The sequence below is a fragment of the Microcaecilia unicolor genome, unplaced genomic scaffold (assembly GCF_901765095.1).
Source record: "Microcaecilia unicolor unplaced genomic scaffold, aMicUni1.1, whole genome shotgun sequence".
Taxonomy (NCBI): Eukaryota; Metazoa; Chordata; class Amphibia; order Gymnophiona; family Siphonopidae; genus Microcaecilia; species Microcaecilia unicolor.
In genome coordinates this window covers 1-18,261 of record NW_021963573.1, presented here as the reverse complement: position 1 = coordinate 18,261, position 18,261 = coordinate 1, and the positions used below count along the sequence as shown (strand labels likewise).

At 46.2% G+C, this 18,261-nt stretch overlaps 1 protein-coding gene across 1 annotated transcript in view; it reads left to right on the top strand.

Moving 5' to 3' along the window:
* The window catches only part of LOC115459451 (E3 ubiquitin-protein ligase TRIM37-like), a gene marked incomplete at its 3' end in the record, with an annotated part of 63,292 nt that extends 47,003 nt beyond the window's left edge, over positions 1 to 16,289 (top strand). The window contains exons 6-7 of the mRNA XM_030189271.1: positions 14,427 to 14,549; positions 16,166 to 16,289. Coding sequence (XP_030045131.1) covers positions 14,427 to 14,549; positions 16,166 to 16,289 — 247 coding nt within the window. The remainder of the gene's footprint in view (positions 1 to 14,426; positions 14,550 to 16,165) is intronic.
* Positions 16,290 to 18,261: the final 1,972 nt, after the last annotated feature.

Sequence of the window (18,261 nt, the reverse complement as noted above, 5' to 3'; positions counted from 1 at the left end):
CTGAACAAATATCTCGTAAAAGAAAAGTTCAGGATGCTTTCCCTGGGCACCCTTCTCCCCATGATTCAGCAAAACGATTGGCTATGCTCTCTGGACTTGAAGGATGCCTACACACACATCCCGATACTGCCAGCTCACAGACAGTATCTGCGATTTCAGCTGGGCACACGCCACTTCCAGTACTGTGTGCTACCCTTTGGGCTCGCCTCTGCGCCCAGGGTGTTCACAAAGTGCCTAGCTGTGGTAGCAGCGGCGCTTCGCAGGCTGGGGGTGCACGTGTTCCCATATCTCGACGATTGGCTGGTGAAGAACACATCCGAGGCAGGAGCCCTGCAGTCCATGCAGATGACTATTCGCCTCCTGGAGCTACTGGGGTTTGTGATAAATTACCCAAAGTCCCATCTTCTCCCAGTGCAGAAACTCGAATTCATCGGAGCCCTGCTGGATTCTCGGACGGCTCGCGCCTATCTCCCAGAGGCGAGGGCCAACAACTTGTTGTCCCTCGTCTCGCGGGTGCGAGCGTCCCAGCAGATCACAGCTCGGCAGATGTTGAGATTGCTGGGCCACATGGCCTCCACAGTTCATGTGACTCCCATGGCCCGCCTTCACATGAGATCTGCTCAATGGACCCTAGCCTCCCAGTGGTATCAGGCCGCTGGGGGTCTAGAGGACGTGATCCACCTGTCCACGAGTTTTCTCGAATCCCTGTATTGGTGGACGATTTGCTCCAATTTGACTCTGGGACGTCCCTTCCAAATTCCTCAGCCACAAAAAGTGCTGACCACGGATGCGTCTCTCCTGGGATGGGGAGCTCATGTCGATGGGCTTCACACCCAAGGAAGGTGGTCCCTCCAAGAAAGCGATCTACAGATCAACCTTCTGGAGTTGCGAGCGATCTGGAACGCTCTGAAGGCTTTCAGAGATCGGCTGTCCCACCAAATTATCCAAATTCAGACAGACAATCAGGTTGCCATGTACTATGTCAACAAGCAGGGGGGCACCGGATCTCGCCCCCTGTGTCAGGAAGCCGTCAGCATGTGGCTCTGGGCTCGCCGTCAAGGCATGGTGCTCCAAGCCACATATCTGGCAGGCGTAAACAACAGTCTGGCTGACAGGTTGAGCAGGATTATGCAACCTCACGAGTGGTCGCTCAATTCCCGTGTAGTGCGACAGATCTTCCAGGCGTGGGGCACCCCCCTGGTGGATCTCTTCGCATCTCAAGTGAACCACAAGGTCCCTCAGTTCTGTTCCAGGCTTCAGGCCCACGGCAGACTGGCGTCGGATGCCTTCCTCCTGGATTGGGGGGAGGGCCTCCTGTATGCTTATCCTCCCATCCCTCTGGTGGGGAAGACTTTGTTGAAACTCAAGCAAGACCGAGGCACCATGATTCTGATTGCTCCTTTTTGGCCGCGTCAGATCTGGTTCCCCCTTCTTCTGGAGTTATCCTCCGAAGAACCGTGGAGATTGGAGTGTTTTCCGACCCTCATCACGCAGGACGAAGGGGCTCTTCTGCATCCCAACCTCCAGTCCCTGGCTCTCACGGCCTGGATGTTGAGGGCGTAGACTTTGCCTCTTTGGGTCTGCCAGAGGGTGTCTCCCGCATCTTGCTTGCTTCCAGGAAAGACTCCACCAAGAGAAGTTTCTTCTTTCATTGGAGGAGGTTTGCCGTCTGGTGTGACAGCAAGGCCCTAGATCCTCGCTCTTGTCCTACACAGACCCTGCTTGAATACCTTCTGCACTTGTCTGAGTCTGGTCTGAAGACCAACTCCGTAAGAGTTCACCTTAGTGCAATCAGTGCATACCATTACCAAGTGGAAGGTAAGCCGATCTCAGGACAGCCTTTAGTTGTTCGCTTCATGAGAGGTTTGCTTTTGTCAAAGCCCCCTGTCAAGCCTCCTACAGTGTCATGGGATCTCAATGTCGTTCTCACCCAGCTGATGAAACCTCCTTTTGAGCCACTGGATTCATGCCATCCGAAGTACTTGACCTGGAAGGTCATTTTCTTGGTGGCAGTTACTTCGGCTCGTAGAGTCAGTGAGCTTCAGGCCCTGGTAGCCCAGGCCCCTTACACTAAATTTCATCACAACAGAGTAGTCCTCCGCACTCACCCTAAGTTCCTGCCAAAGGTCGTGTCGGAGTTCCATCTGAACCAGTCAATTGTCTTGCCAACATTCTTTCCCCGTCCTCATTCCTGCCCTGCTGAACGTCAGCTGCACACATTGGACTGCAAGAGAGCATTGGCCTTCTACCTGGAGCGGACACAGCCCCACAGACAGTCCGCCCAATTGTTTGTTTCTTTTGATCCCAATAGGAGGGGAGTGGCTGTAGGGAAACGCACCATATCCAATTGGCTAGCAGATTGCATTTCCTTCACTTACGCCCAGGCGGGGCTGGCTCTTGAGGGTCATGTCACGGCTCATAATGTTAGAGCCATGGCTGCGTCGGTAGCCCACTTGAAGTCAGCCTCCATTGAAGAAATTTGCAAAGCTGCGACGTGGGCTTCTGTCCACACATTCACATCCCATTACTGCCTGCAGCAGGATACCCGACGCGACAGTCGGTTCGGGCAGTCAGTTCTTCAGAACCTGTTTGGGCTTTAGGATCCAACTCCACCCCCCCGAGGGCCCTGTTTGTTCTGTTCCAGGCTACACTCTCAGTTAGTTGGTAAATTTTTTAGGTCAATCTCAGTTATGGCCTCGCCGTTGCGAGGCCCAATTGACCAATGTTGTTGTTTTGAGTGAGCCTGGGGGCTAGGGATACCCCATCAGTGAGAACAAGCAGCCTGCTTGTCCTCGGAGAAAGCGAATGCTACATACCTGTAGAAGGTATTCTCCGAGGACAGCAGGCTGATTGTTCTCACCAACCCGCCCGCCTCCCCTTTGGAGTTGTGTCTTCCCTTGAAGTGTATTGTCTTGCTACATACTGGACTGGCCGGCTCGAGCCGGTTTCGGGCGGGAAGACGGCCGCGCGAGGGCTAGCAAAGGACTTTGCTAGTGAAGTTTCCGATTGGAGGGGCTGCCGTGGACGTCACCCATCAGTGAGAACAATCAGCCTGCTGTCCTCGGAGAATACCTTCTACAGGTATGTAGCATTCGCTTTATTGTCCGGTCTTCTACCATAATGCCTAGGCTGTCTCACAGTGAAATAAAATCAATTGCAACATTGAAATAGTATTATAGATAGAATTAAGACAAATGTAACACAACTTTTTCTACATTATGGATTTCTGTAAAACTGTGCTTATTGAAATACAGTAGGACTAGAATAATGGTCTAATGAGAAAAATACTATTCGTATTCATGGAATAAAAAAAAAATAAGTAGGCGATTTTAATTCCATTACGTTCTATCGCACTATTTCAGGACAAGTGGGTAGTTATATCCATTGACCAGCAAGTGGAGATAGAAAATCCAGAACAGCACTACTACCTAGCCACGTGCTAGCCGCCCAGTTCCTCAGTATCTTCTATCTCCAGCAGGTGGATGGACATACTTCGTTTCTCTCTGTGTTCCAGTTGGTTTCTCCTTGTCCGGTTGGTGTCTGGTTCCCAGTTGAGTCACACCTGAGGAAATTTAGACATACCTGGTGGTGCTGGTTCCTGTCTTGCTTCCATCTGGAGGCTTTCTTCCCTTTATTTCCCTCCTGATCCTCTCTTGTGGCAGTGTCTGTGCAGCAACAGACAAAAAAGAGAGAGAGCCACGTTTCTTCTGGCTGTATCAGAACGGCTCCAGTCCAGCAGTGTCGGTTCTGGCTGGGGAGGTGAGGAGGTTGGAGAGTTCGGGGGGTGCACACCCTGTTTCAGGATCCAGGTGGTGAGTTGGGGATCTGTTAGTGGGCCATGGTAACGGTCACCAGGTTCCTTCGGTGCGCCTTTTTTTCTATTAAACACTAGTGCCAAAAGTAAAAAAAAGAAGAAAAAGAGGGAGCAAGCTAGCGGGCTTGCAGTGCGCTCTTGCAAGTCGGGCCTCTGACCGGGTGTTTCTTGGCGTGGCGGGATGTCGGTCCCCGCTGAGGTGGTGAAGCGCTGCTGCTTCTGTGGGGGTAGACGCTCGGGCCGCTGCACGGTGTGCAGACCGGTGTCCCCGAGTGGAGGAGGAGATCCTGGTGGCCTTTCTCTGGGGATAACAGGCCTGGATCAGCGCTCTGGGGGATGTCTTGGTGACTCCTCTCTGGCGGAGGTGGGAACTTCAGCCATTTTGTCCTCCGCGGTCAGGGAACGTGCTCTGCCGGTGGCAGAGAAAGGGGCATTCGCAGCAGGGGGCTTACCTGATCAGGGTATGCCTTTTTCCCCTGAATTTGTCTTGTTAATGCACCAGGCATTTTTATTGAAGCAGGGGGGCGCTGCTCTGCCTACTCCGGGGGTCCCGGGTGGTACGGAGTCTGACTCAGCCCTTCCTCCTCCCAAGACTACGACCTATCCTGTTGGACGACCCTTTGGAGGATTGTTCACCCATTTCTCCGGGGTCAGACACGGAGTCCGCTTCATCGGGGGGGCCCTTCAGTCCTGGAGCCTTTAGAGGAGGGGGTGCTCCCCTTGGGAGACGGGGATGACCCTCGGGTGCTCCGGCCTTTTCAAAAAGATAAATTTGGTGCGTTGATTTCGGAATCCTTATTGACTCTCTCCATATCTGAACCTGGGGGGGATTCTTCAGGTTCCCAGCAGTCTGGTCCCATGCGGGGGCTTAGGGGTCCCTCTAATGTGTTCCCAATGCATCCAGATATTAAGGATTTAATCTCTGCAGAGTGGAATACCTCCAAGGAAGTTCAATGTTGACAAGTGCAAAGTGATGCATGTGGGTAAGAGGAACCCGAATTATAGCTACGTCTTGCAAGGTTCCACGTTAGGAGTTACGGATCAAGAAAGGGATCTGGGTGTCGTCGTCGATGATACGCTGAAACCTTCTGCTCAGTGTGCTGCTGCGGCTAGGAAAGCGAATAGAATGTTGGGTGTTATTAGGAAGGGTATGGAGTCCAGGTGTGCGGATGTTATAATGCCGTTGTATCGCTCCATGGTGCGACCGCACCTGGAGTATTGTGTTCAGTACTGGTCTCCGTATCTCAAAAAAGATATAGTAGAATTGGAAAAGGTACAGCGAAGGGCGACGAAAATGATAGTGGGGATGGGACGACTTTCCTATGAAGAGAGGCTGAGAAGGCTAGGGCTTTTCAGCTTGGAGAAGAGACGGCTGAGGGGAGATATGATAGAAGTGTATAAAATAATGAGTGGAATGGATCGGGTGGATGTGAAGCGACTGTTCACGCTATCCAAAAATACTAGGACTAGAGGGCATGAGTTGAAGCTACAGTGTGGTAAATTTAAAACGAATCGGAGAAAATTTTTCTTCACCCAACGTGTAATTAGACTCTGGAATTCGTTGCCGGAGAACGTGGTACGGGCGGTTAGCTTGACGGAGTTTAAAAAGGGGTTAGATAGATTCCTAAAGGACAAGTCCATAGACCGCTATTAAATGGACTTGGAAAAATTCCGCATTTTTAGGTATAACTTGTCTGGAATGTTTTTACGTTTGGGGAGTGTGCCAGGTGCCCTTGACCTGGATTGGCCACTGTCGGTGACAGGATGCTGGGCTAGATGGACCTTTGGTCTTTCCCAGTATGGCACTACTTATGTACTTATGTACTAAGGTGGGTCTGCGAGTGGGGAGAGCCATGGCCCAACTCTACCCTTTTTGGTTCCGGAGGAAAGGGAGAAGTTGGACTTTCCTAAGGTGGATTCTTTGGTGACAGCGGTCACCAAGAAGATGACCTTGCCTATGGAAGGCGGGGTGGCCTTAAAGGACCTTCAGGATAGGAAATTGGAGCAGGCCCTGAAACAGTCCTTTGAGGTGGCTGCCTTGGGCTTGCAGGCTGCGATTTGCAGTTCCTTTGTGGCCCGTGTCTGTCTGCAATGGCATCAAAGGTCGGGGGCCAGGAGTGGCTCGCGGGCGGCTAGGATGGAGGCAGGTCTCGCTTATCTAGCGGACGCTGTGTACAACATGCTTAGGGCTTCGGCCAAGGGTATGTCATTGGCGGTCTCCACAAGGCGATAGTTGTGGCTCCAGGCGTGGTCTGCGGATGCAGCATCCAAAGCCCGGTTGGTCAAGCTGCTCTTTTGGGGGAAGTAACTGTTTGGCGAGGACTTGAGTAATCTGGTGAAAGAGCTCGGAGAGTCTAAAACCCAGCGGCTGCCTGAGGACTGGCCTAGGTCGTCTGGTCGGCAGTCGGGGTTCTCTCGTCCTCGGTTTCAGGACAGTAAGAAATACAGACCAGGTCGCCCGGCCTTTGGGCAACGGCCTAAGTTTCAGCCCCGTTAGTCGTCCTTTTGGGGGGACAGGAAGGGGACCGGCAAGTCAGGTCGGACAGGTCCTCCTTCCTGACAGTCGTGATGGTGCGTTGGTCCACGCATTCAGTCTGATAAGGGGACGTCTTCAGGCGTTCCAGAACACGTGGACCTCCATCACCTCAGATCAGTGGGTGCTGGACATCCTGTGCGACGGTTACCGGTTAGAATTCTGCCGCCCGGTCGCTCCTCTTTTTACAGTCTCCGTGTTGAGGTTCTGTCCAAGAGGCACAAGTCAAGTCCACTGTTCAGGCATTACTGTTTCTTCAGGCCATTGTGCCCATGCCGCTCGACGAGCACGGACAGGGGAGGTACTCCATCTGTTTCGTGGTTCCCAAGAAGGGAGGCACGGTCCAGCCCATTCTGGACCTCAAGAGTGTCAACAAATGCCTGTGGGTTATGCACTTTCGGATGGAAACCCTCAGGTCCGTCATTGCCTCCGTGTGGGAGGGCGAGTTCCCACCCCCCCTTGATCTCAAAGAAGTGTATGTTCATATTCCAATTTGGGGCCTCAGCAGTTCCTTCATTTTGCGGTACTGGGTCAGCACTTCCAGTTTTGGGTGCTCCCATTTGGCCTTGCTACTGCCCCACGGACCTTTTCCAAAGTGATGGTAGTGGTGGCAGCCTTCTTCCGGAAGCAGGGTGTTTGAGTGCACCCTTACCTGGACAACTGGCTAATTCGTGTGTCGTCCTACCAGGACAGCTTGGAAGTGACTACCACGGTTGTCAGGCTGCTTCAGTCCTTGGGATGAGTGATCAGTTTCGAGAAAAGCTGCCTGATCCCCTCTCAGCGCCTGGAATACTTAGGTGTTCTCTTCGGTACCCAGCGGGCTCGGGTCTTTCTGACTGACTCGCGGCGGGTAAAGCTGGTGAGGCAGGTACGTTCCCTTCTGTTGGCCGCTAGGCCACGGGTTTGGGACTGCGTCCAGCTTCTAGGGTCCATGACAGCGACCATGGATGTAGTCCCTTGGGCGCGAACTCACATGCGTTCGCTTCAGAGGTCTCTGCTCTCCCGCTGGTCTCCGGTGTCGGAGGCTTACCAAGTCAGACTGCCCTGGGCGTTGGAGGCCAGACGCAGCATGAGATGGTGGCTCTGCCCCCAGTCTCTGGCTCGGGGAATGTCCTTTCCCATTCTGCAGTGGGAGGTAGTGACAACGGATGCCAGCCTGTCAGGCTGGGGGTCCCATTTCAGGGGCCATTTAGCTCAGGGTACATGGTCACCGCAGGAGTTCCACTGGACCGTCAGTTTTCTGGAGCTTCGGGTGGTGCGGCTAGCTCTGAAGTCGTTTCTTCCGTTCCTGAAGGGGACGGCGGTCCGAGTCTTCTCCGACTGTAGCTTATATCAACAGGCAGGGGGGGACCCGCAGCAGCCGTCTGGCCAGGGAATCTGGCCTCTTGATGGTCTGGGCAGAGCGGCACCTGTCTTAACTCTCAGCCGCCCACATTGTTGGGGTCCTCAATGTAGAAGTCGACTTCCTCAGTCATGTTTTGGATCCCGGCGCGTGGGAGCTGTCTGCCGCAGCGTTCCAACTAGTGGTGCGGCGTTGGGGTCTTCCTTGCATAGACCTGATGGCCACAAAGGACAATGCCAAGGTTACACAGTTCTTCAGTTGTCGCAGGGAGCAGGATTCGTTAGGTCTGGATGCCCTGCTTCAACCATGGCCGGTAGAGGGAGTCCTGTATGTCTTTCCTCCTTGGCCAATGTTGGGCCGTCTGCTGAGAAGAGTAGTGACATCGCGGCAGAGTGATTTTATGGCTCTGGACTGGCCCAGGTGTCCTTGGTATGTTGTCCTCATCAGTTTTCTGGACGGCCAGCAGCTCCGGCTTCCGCAGGAGAGGGGTCTTCTCTAGCAGGGACTGGTAGCCATGGAAGATCCCTCCCACTTTCGTCCTACGGCCTGGCCCTTGAGAGGTCTCGTTTGAGGAAGAAGGGCTATTCGGATTCGGTTATTACTATCCTGCTTCAGGCTCGCAAGCGGTCTACTTCGGCCTATTCCCGCGTCTGGCGTATATTTGAAGATTGGTGAGCGGAAAGGGGTTTGGATCCTTTAGCGTTTCAGTGGGCAGCATCCTTGATTTTCTGCAGCAGGGGGTACACAAGGGCTTAGCACTGGGGTCCTTGGAAGGTCCAGGTGGCGGCCTTGGCCTGCTTCCGAGGGCACTTGCGCAATTCTTCGCTGGCAGCTCACCCGGATATGGTCCGTTTTCTGAAAGGAGTGGGTCGTCTTCGATCACCCTTCCGGGCTCCCTGCCCTGACTGGGATCTCAATCTGGTGCTTGGAGCGCTTCAGCGTCCTCCCTTTGAGCCTCTTCGTCAGGCTTCCCTGAAGGATCTTACTCTGAAGGCAGTATTTTTGGTGGCTATCGCTTCGGCCCGTCGCGTTTCTGAGCTCCAGGCACTCTCTTGCAGGGACCCCTTTCTCCGTTTTTCGGAGGGGGGGGGGTGTGTGTCTCTATGAACAGTGCCATCTTTTCTGCCCAAGGTGGTCTCGGAATTTCATCTTAATCCATCGGTAGAGCTGCCTTCCTTTCGTCGGCAGGACATGGGGAGCCAGTATGCGTCCTTGCGGCTTCTGGATATTCGAAGAGTTCTTATCCAGTATCTGGAGGCGACTAATGAGTTTCGTCGCTCGGATAGATTGTTTTGTTCGGTAAACAGAAGTTGGGCCTAATGGCCTCCAAAGCGTCCATTGCCCGCTGGTTGAAGGAGACGGTGTTGTCCACCTACCTTCTGGCAGGGAAGGCTTCGCCTTTGGGTTTGAAGGCCCACTCGACTAGGCGTGTGGCGACATCGTGGGTAGAGACATCTTTGTCTTCTCCGGTAGACATTTGCAGGGCAGTGATGTGGTCATCATTGCATTCTTTCAGCAAGCATTATAGGATGCATCCTTTGGGGCAGCGGTCAAGAGCAGCAGGGCTGATGTCCCACCCTCGCAGGGATTGATTTTGAACATCCCACTTGTCCTGGAATAGTGGGATAGAACGTAATGGAAGGCGAAATTAGGTCATACCTGATAATTTTCTTTCCATCAGTTCTTCACACTATTCCAGGAGCCCTCCCAGTGTTTTCGGCCTGTGTTGCTTCTGACTGCTCTGCTCACTGTTCTGGATCTTGTCGTTGGTTTTGGGGGTTTTTTGCCTTGTTGGTTTGTTGGTTGCTGTTCATGCATTAGGTTGGTTTTCTGCTGGCTTATGTACAGTACTGAAGAACTGGGCGGCTAGCACGTGGCTAGGTAGTAGTGCTCAGTTCTGGATTTTCTATCTCCAACTGCATGTCGATGGACATAACTACCCACTTGTCCTGGAATAGTGTGAAGAACTAATGGAAAGAAAATTATCAGGTAAGACCTAATTTCTCCATAAGACAAAATCAAGCCTTAAATTTTTAAAATAACAAGGGTTTTTTTTCACTAAAGCTTAGCTTGAGTTATCTGCGTCAGGGCCCAATTAATTCTTATGGACCCTGCTGCAGATAGCTCAGGCTAAGCTTTATTAAAAGACCTGCCACATATTTTCCTTATGAACTTAATTACACCAGAAGTGCATTCCAACACAGTCTTTCTAGGTATTTGATACTTCAGTAGTTGTAGGTGTGTGTGTTTTTTATTTGCACATATTTATATTCCAGTCAGCATAAAATTTCAAAATAGAATGCAAAAAATATCACATTTAGAACAGAATAAACAAAGTAAAACTTGACTTGGTGGAAGGAGGACAATCAATGGGGCACCGTGTTAACAGGGTACAAATTATATTGCAATGATAGAGGGGATCAAATTGGAGGGGGGTTGCGCTATATATTAAATAGGGATTTGAGAAATACAAAATAAACATTCTGTATGAAACAGATAGCAGCATGGAATCATTATGGATAGAAATTCCATATGTGAAAGGAAGGAGTATTCTTGTAGGGCTTTCCTACCATCCGTCAGGACAGAATGAACAGATTAAGAAATGTTTTTAGAAATTAGGAAAGCCGGCAAATAGGGTAATAATATAATGATGGGTGGTTTCAATTACCCTGAATATTTCTGGAATAGGTAGAATATATTATCAGCAAAATTCAAAAATCCTACCTTATATACAACCTGTTTGGGGGCAACTATGGCAGGCAAAAAATGAAAAAAAGTGGAGAAAAAAAGACTTCAGAAAATTCGGAAACTCCTCGTTCTTAAAGGACGCGCCTTTGGTATAATGAGGGAACCGTTACAATCATACGTCTTCAAAAAAAACTCCACTATATAAACTTTCACATAAGCACTGCCATGTGCCACAACAAACACTTGTAAAGGAGACCCAAAATTCACATTTCTCAAAGCTTGGAAAGAGTACTTAACTCGATTGATGATATCTTCAAAAATCATAGTCAAGTCCAGCCTCATATACATTGTACTCTTAAAGTCCATCAATCTCGACAGGGAAGCCCTGTTTTGCTATTACATAGATGCTTCAGGGGAGTTTTTTTCTTCTAATCCAAGCACATAACATCTCTCTCCGTCTCCGAATCACCCTGGAACGAGAATGGCGGGCGGCTTCTTTTTTCAAACAAAATGAATATACACTCAGCGTCTGACGTCACCTACTGATCAATCGTGAGTCAGCAGTCAAAGAAAAGCTTTCCATTCGATCGCTACATTTAACCCCTAGGCATGACAGTCTGTAACTCAAATATCCAGCGCTGCTCCCTTTGTCTTAATGTCCGTCTGATATCTCCCCTTCGTTCTGTCACTCTCATTTGCTCCAACACGATGCATTTTAATTCTGAAAACTGATGTTGATTGTGTATACAATGCGCTACCATAGGTTCATAAGTTTTCCCCGCCTGGATACTGTCTGTGTTCTATCAATCTTGTTTTTAAACATCGGGATGTCTGTCCCACATAGCATAACGCACATGGACACATTATGATGTATATTACATTCATCGAAGCATCGTTAAAATTGTTGTTACGTTGAAAAGCAAAAATCACTCGTAGATCTTGAAAACAAGGATGAACTTGCAACAAGAGTAAATGACGTTTAATAATTTTAGTCATTTTATTCGAATGGGGATGTTTTATGTCCGGCAGATGTGTGGAATCGTGAATTTACTAGAAGACCAAGAGAAGGGTTTCACAGTGTCTGTGGTCATTGTTCTGTGTGTAGCTTTATGGTGGAATCAAACACGTTTACGGATCCACATTCTAAGAAAGTTTATTTTTTGCATTCTAAAACGGACTGTGCTTCGATGAATGTAATATACATCATAATGTGTCCATGTGTGTTATGCTATGTGGGACAGACATCCCGATGTTTAAAAACAAGATTGATAGAACACAGACAGTATCCAGGCGGGGAAAACTTATGAACCTATGGTAGCGCATTGTATACTCAATCAACATCAGTTTTCAGAATTAAAATGCATCGTGTTGGAGCAAATGAGAGTGACAGAACGAAGGGGAGATATCAGACGGACATTAAGACAAAGGGAGCAGCGCTGGATATTTGAGTTACAGACTGTCATGCCTAGGGGTTTAAATGGATAAATGTTACATCAGGAGCACCTGGGAGATAAAATTCCTAGATGTAATAAATGACTGCTTCTTGGAGGAACCAACAAGAGGTGGAGCCATTTTAGATCTAGTCCTTAGTGCAGGGCATAGTACGAGAAGTAACGTGATTAAGTTTGAGGTACTATCTGGAGTGAAGCCACAAAGGAAATCTATTGTAGCAGTGTTTAATTTTCAAAAGAGTGACTGTGATAAAATGATAAAAATGGATCAAAAGAAGCTGAAAGGTTTGGAAATTAAATCAGGCATGGACGTTGTTTAAAAATGCCATCTTGGAAGCCCAGACCAGATGCATTCCACATATTTACAAAGGTGGAAGAAGAGATAATGACAGCCATAATGGTTAAAAGGTGAAGTGAAAGAGGCCATTAGAGCCAAAAAGATTGTCATTCAAAGAATGAAAAAAGAACCCAAATGAAGAAAATAAGAAGCAACATAAACACTTGCAAGTTAGATCCAATGCATTGATAAAGAAGGCTAAAAGAGAATATGAAGAGAAACTTGCCACAGAGGCAAAAACTCACGGTGACAACTTTTTCAGGTACATCAGAAGCAGAAAGCCTGTGAGGGAATCCATGAGACCATTGGTCATGAAGGAACAAAAGGGGCATACAGGGAGGACAAGATCATAGCAGAGAGACTGAATGAATTCTGTGTGTTGGTCTTTACTGAAGAAGATGTAAGAGGTCTGCCTGTACTGGAAATGGTTTTCAAGGGTGATGCAGAGGAACTGAAAGAAATCTCGGTGAATCTGGCATACTGAGCCAGATTGACAGAGCAGTAAATCACCTGGTCTAGATGGCATGCATCTAGGGGGTACTGAAAAAATTCAGACATGAAATTGCTGATCTGCTGTTTGTAATCCATAACCTGTTGTTAAAATCATCCGTAGTACCTGAAGATAGGAGGGTGGCCAGTATAACACCAATTTGTTTTAAAAGGGTTCCAGGGATGATCTTGAAAATTACAGACCAGTAAGTCTGACTTTAGTGCCGGGTAAATAGTGGACATTATTATAAAGAATAAAATTACAGAACATATGAGTAACATAGTTTAATGGGACAAAATCAGCATGGTTTCAGCCAAGGGAAGTCTTGCCTCACAAATTTGCTTCATTTCTTTGAAGGCATGAATAAACATTTTGATAAAGGTGAGCTGGTTGATGTAGTGTATCTAGATTTTCAGAAAGCTTTTGACAAGTTCCTTATGAGAGACTCATGAGAAAATTAAAAGACATGGGATAGGAGGCAATGTTCTGTTGTGGATTAGGAATTGGTTATTGGACAGAAAACCAGAAGTAGGATTAAATGTCCATTTTTCTCAATCGAGGAGGGTGAATAGGAGAGTGCCGCAGGGATCTGTACTGGGACTGGTGCTATTTAATGTATTTATAAATGATCTAGAAATCGGAACAATAAGTGAAGTGGTTTAAATTTGCAGATGATGCAGCTATTCAAGGTGTTAAAACACATGTGAAGTGTGAAAAATTGCAGGAGGACCTTATGAAATTGGAAGACTGGACATCCAAATGGCAGATGAGATTTAATGTGAACAAATGCAGAGTAATGCAAGTTAGGAAGAACAATCCAAATTGGTTACCTGATGCTAGGGTCCATCTTTGGGGTCAGCACCTGAGAAAAAGATCTAGGTATCGTCGTAGACTACGCTGAAATTAATCTGCCACAATATGGCAGTGACCAAAAAAGCAAACAGGATGCTAGGAATTATTAGGAAGGGGTTGGTAAATAAAACTGAGAATACTATAATGCCTCTGTATCGCTCCATGGTTCGACCTTGCCTTGAGTATTTCGTTCAGTTCTGGTCGCCATATCTCAAAAAAGATATAGAATTAGAAAAGATTTTTTAAAAAGAGCAACCAAAAACTCCTTTCATAAAAGGAAAGGCTAAAGAGGTTAGGGCTCTTCAGCTTGGAAAAGAGACTACTGAGGGGAGATACGATTGAGGTCTGCAGTATCTTGAGTGGTGTAGAATGAGTAGAAGTGAATTGATTTTTTTTTTTAAACTCTTTCAAAAAGTACAAAGAGTAGGGGACACTCGAGGAAGTTACATGGAAATACTTTTAAAACAAATAGGAAGAAATATTTTTTCACGTTGAATATTGAAGCTCTGACACTCTTTGCCGGAGGATGTAGTAACAGCATATCTGGGTTTAACAAAGGTTGGGCAAGTTCCTGGAGGAAAAGTCCATAGTCTGCTATTGAGACAGACATAGGGAAGCCACTACTTGCCCTGGGATTGGTAACATGGAATGTTGCTGCTATTTAGGATTCCAGTGTTGCTACTGTTTGGGTTTCTGCCAGGAACTTGACCACTGTTGGAAGCGGAATACTGGGCTAGATGGACCATTGGTCTGACCCAGTATAACTGTTCTTATGTTCTTAAGATAAACCATAAATTTATGTTTTACAGCTAAGCTTACAGTACTGTATATGAATTGTAAAGCAGTTAATGATGCAGTTTATATTTGCTGGCCTTCCAAATATTGTGCTTATTCGTAATGTTCTGTTCTGGTTTTTTAGCATGGGGGACATACCTTTAAACCTCTGGCTGAAATCTATGAACAGCATGTCACAAAGGTAAATGAAGAGGTGGCTAAACTTCGGCGACGGCTTATGGAACTTATCAGTCTGGTGCAGGAAGTGGTAAGATGACACATGTCTGTTTTTATGACCAGATCAACTGTCCACCACCTCACCACATTTAGAGCACATGATGATAGCAGGGAGTTGGCTCATCCCACTGTTCAGTTTTTCTAGTTTACACTGCCATAATTCAGTTCCTTACAAAGCTTGACTGCTTTATAAGGTATTGCTCTCTGGGTTTTATTTTTCTTCTTTAATTTTTACCATTGTAGATAAATAAGCTTAAAAGTTCCCATATGTAACCCAACAACCAATCTGTCTAGCCCCCATTGCCTCCTCAACCAACAGTACCAAAACTAGTGAGGGTGTTACCCTACATCTTTCCTCCTAGGTCCTTATGATGTTGCTGGATGGTTCACTGTCCACCTAAAGCATTGATACATTAACATGGTTGTAGCTTGCTGGTAATTGTTCAGTTATACCAGTGTCACTAGGTTTGTAGCTCTATCAGTAACTTTACATAAACATAGTAAATGACAGCAGATAATGACCTGGACTGTCCATCCAGTCTTTCCAACAAAAACCAAACACATACAGAAGAAATTCAACGCAAAGCTAAAAAAATAAATACCAAACATATATAAATCTGTACCAAAAAAAAAAAGCCATTTCATTTTATTCTTTTTTTTTTTTTTTTTGGGAGGGGGGGAACTCACTGTAAGGCTGATGTACTTACCAATGGAGCTTTCCCACAGTTAGTGGCCTCTTTCATATGAATGTTGGGAATACCCTGTGGAGGTGTAGTTATCTTTTTTTTTTTTTAACGGAAATTGGCTTGCATAAATGATTTTTCTGGCAAGATTTTCAAATAATTCTAAACTGAGCTGACTTGTATACTTTGTATTGCTGCAGCACATTGTTTATGAATTTATTTACACCGGTCTGTGTATAGTAAATTTTCACTTGGAGAAGCCAGAATTTGCTTAGTTCCTGAAGGGTGCAGCATGTGGCAAAACGCTAACATTTCAGTATTTGTACACATAGTTGAGGTATTTTTTTGAATGCTTTTTTGTGTAATAACCTTGTGTAAAAATAATTTCCAGGTCGCTGTTCAGCAGCACTTACTCTCACTGAATCCATACCTAGATTTTCAGTGGCATTATCAGGATTAATGCTGTTGAAAATCTCTACTGACCATCCAAGCACTATCCAGGTAGTTCTGGGTACAGTCTGGGGCGGAGCCAGAGCACAGCTGGATGTTATTTAGGCACTAATGCTCTTATAACTACCCAGGCAAGTTAAAACAGCAGACTAGCTGTTTTTACTTGTCCAAATAGTTTCAGAGTACAGGTGCTGAATATTGGCAGTACCCAGATACCTTCAGTGGCTGCCTTATACCTGGGTATTTGTGTACGGCCCAGTGCTGAGTATCCTGATACAACTTTAAACACCTGTGGTTGGTGTGGTTAGAGTTTAACAATTAAAAGATGAAAATGAACAATAATGGACAACTTGAACACTTTAAGTATTTGTGTAGAAAATTGATTTTTCCCCTTCTACCATCCCAACCTCTCCAGCCAACTCGGTTGGTGTTTTAAAGCAATAACAACTGTAGAGTTAATGTCATCAGGATTATAGTTTAGTAGATCAGCCTCATTTATGTTCTGTTGTCATAGGAGAGAAAACGCGAGGCAGTACGTAGTACAAAGGATGAACGGGTGCGAGAAATCAGGAATGCAGTGGAAATGATGATTGCACGGCTTGACACGCAGCTGAAGAACAAACTGATCACATTGATGGGTTTGTGTTTGCATGATTTTGGGAAAGCTACCATAGTGTCTAAAATGCACAAATTAAGAGATCACGTATTCTGTTTTTGATAGCTTTATTGAAATATATTTCAGTTTTGTCACATGCTGTCTTAATGAAGAAAGGTTACTGGTGGAGTGCTCCAGAGATCTGTACTGGGACTGCTGCTGTTGTTTTTTTTAGCATAGTTTATAAATGATCTCAAAATGGAAATTGCTGAGGTGATCAGATTTGCAGGTGATACAAAATTATTCAAAGTTGTTAAATCACAAGTAGATTGTGGGAAATTGTAAGAGGGCAAGACTAGAATATTGGGCATTCAAATGTTGGATGTGGTAGCCGTGTTAGTCCACTCTTAAGGTTATCAATAGAAATCAAACAAAATAAAACATGGAAAAGAAAATAAGATGATACCTTTTTTATTGGACATAACTTAATACATTTCTTGATTAGCTTTCGAAGGTTGCCCTTCTTCGTCAGATCGGAAATAAGCAAATGTGCTAGCTGACAGTGTATATAAGTGAAAACATTCAAGCATTACTATGACAGTCTGACAGGGTGGGGATGGGGGTGGGTCGGAGGTATGCATGGGGACATCAAAGCATATCATTGATATTCTAACAGGATGGTGTGGATAGGTGAGGGGTGGGGTGATCAACAGAGACATACAGCTTTATGGTTTATAATGGGCTAGGAACCCCAGGTCCTTGTTAAGTCCTTTCTGTTGGGTGTTATACAGCTTTATGGTTTATAATGGGCTAGGAACCCCAGGTCCTTGTTAAGTCCTTGTTAAGTCCAAGAATGTATTAAGTTATGTCCAATAAAAAAGGTATCATCTTATTTTCTTTTCCATGTTTTTTTTTGTTTGATTTCTATTGATAAATGTTGGATGAAATTTAATATGGACATGTGCAAAGTGAGGCACTTAGGGAAGAATAACCCAAACTACACAACGTTTGTTTCTACGTTAGGAATCACCACCCAGTCAAAGATCTAGGTGTCATCATAGATGATGCGTTGAAATCATTCAGTGTACAGCAGCAGCCACAAAGGCAAATAGGATATTAAAAATTATTAGAAGAGAAATGGAGATTAAACAGACTAATCACGATTCCTCTGTATCGCTCCATGGTGTGACTGCACCATGAGTATTTTATGCAGGTCTGGTCACTGCACCTCAAAAAAGATGTAACAGGACTAGCAAAGGTACAGAGAAGAGTAGCCAAAATATAAAAGGAATGGAATGACTCCTGTAGGAGGAAAGGCTAAAGAGGTTAGGGCTGTTCACATTGGAGAAAAGGTGACTGAAGGGAGATTTGATAGAGGTTTATAAAATTGAGAGTTGGAGTGGCATGGGTAAATGCAAATTGGTTGTTTACACTTTAAAAAATGGCTAGGGAATATGCCATGAAATTACTAAATAGTATGTTTAAAACATGTAAGAGAAATATTTTTTCACTTGGTGCATAATTTAAATTCTGGATTTTGTTTTGGCTGTGTCTGGTGGTAATGTCCTTTTGGTTACAGCTGCTTAACACAGTTTCATCTCTATGGTCCTGCAGGGTGTAATTGGACTTTGGACTGTTATTTGGTAATCATACATTGGCTTCTCTCACGCCAAGAGAGATGAAAGGATTCTTGAGAAGAGCAATGTTGATGGCCAAAAAAAAATCAATATTAATCCTTTGGTTAATTGCTGTGTGCCCACCCTCCAGATTTTGGCACTCCCACTTGATGGAGAGACTAGTTGTGCAAGATTTTATAACAAACAAAGGATCTTATTTCAGCAGGCGTGGGAATAGTTTTGGGCCACACTAACTATATTTACTCACAGTAGGCTTCTAATGATACATATGTCATGTACAGCTGGGTGGCTGGGGTGGGGGATGGGATTTTACTCTGTATTCCAGTTTACTGTTCTTTTGGTTATTTCATCTGCGCTGCACCTGTTCCTTTGTACTAC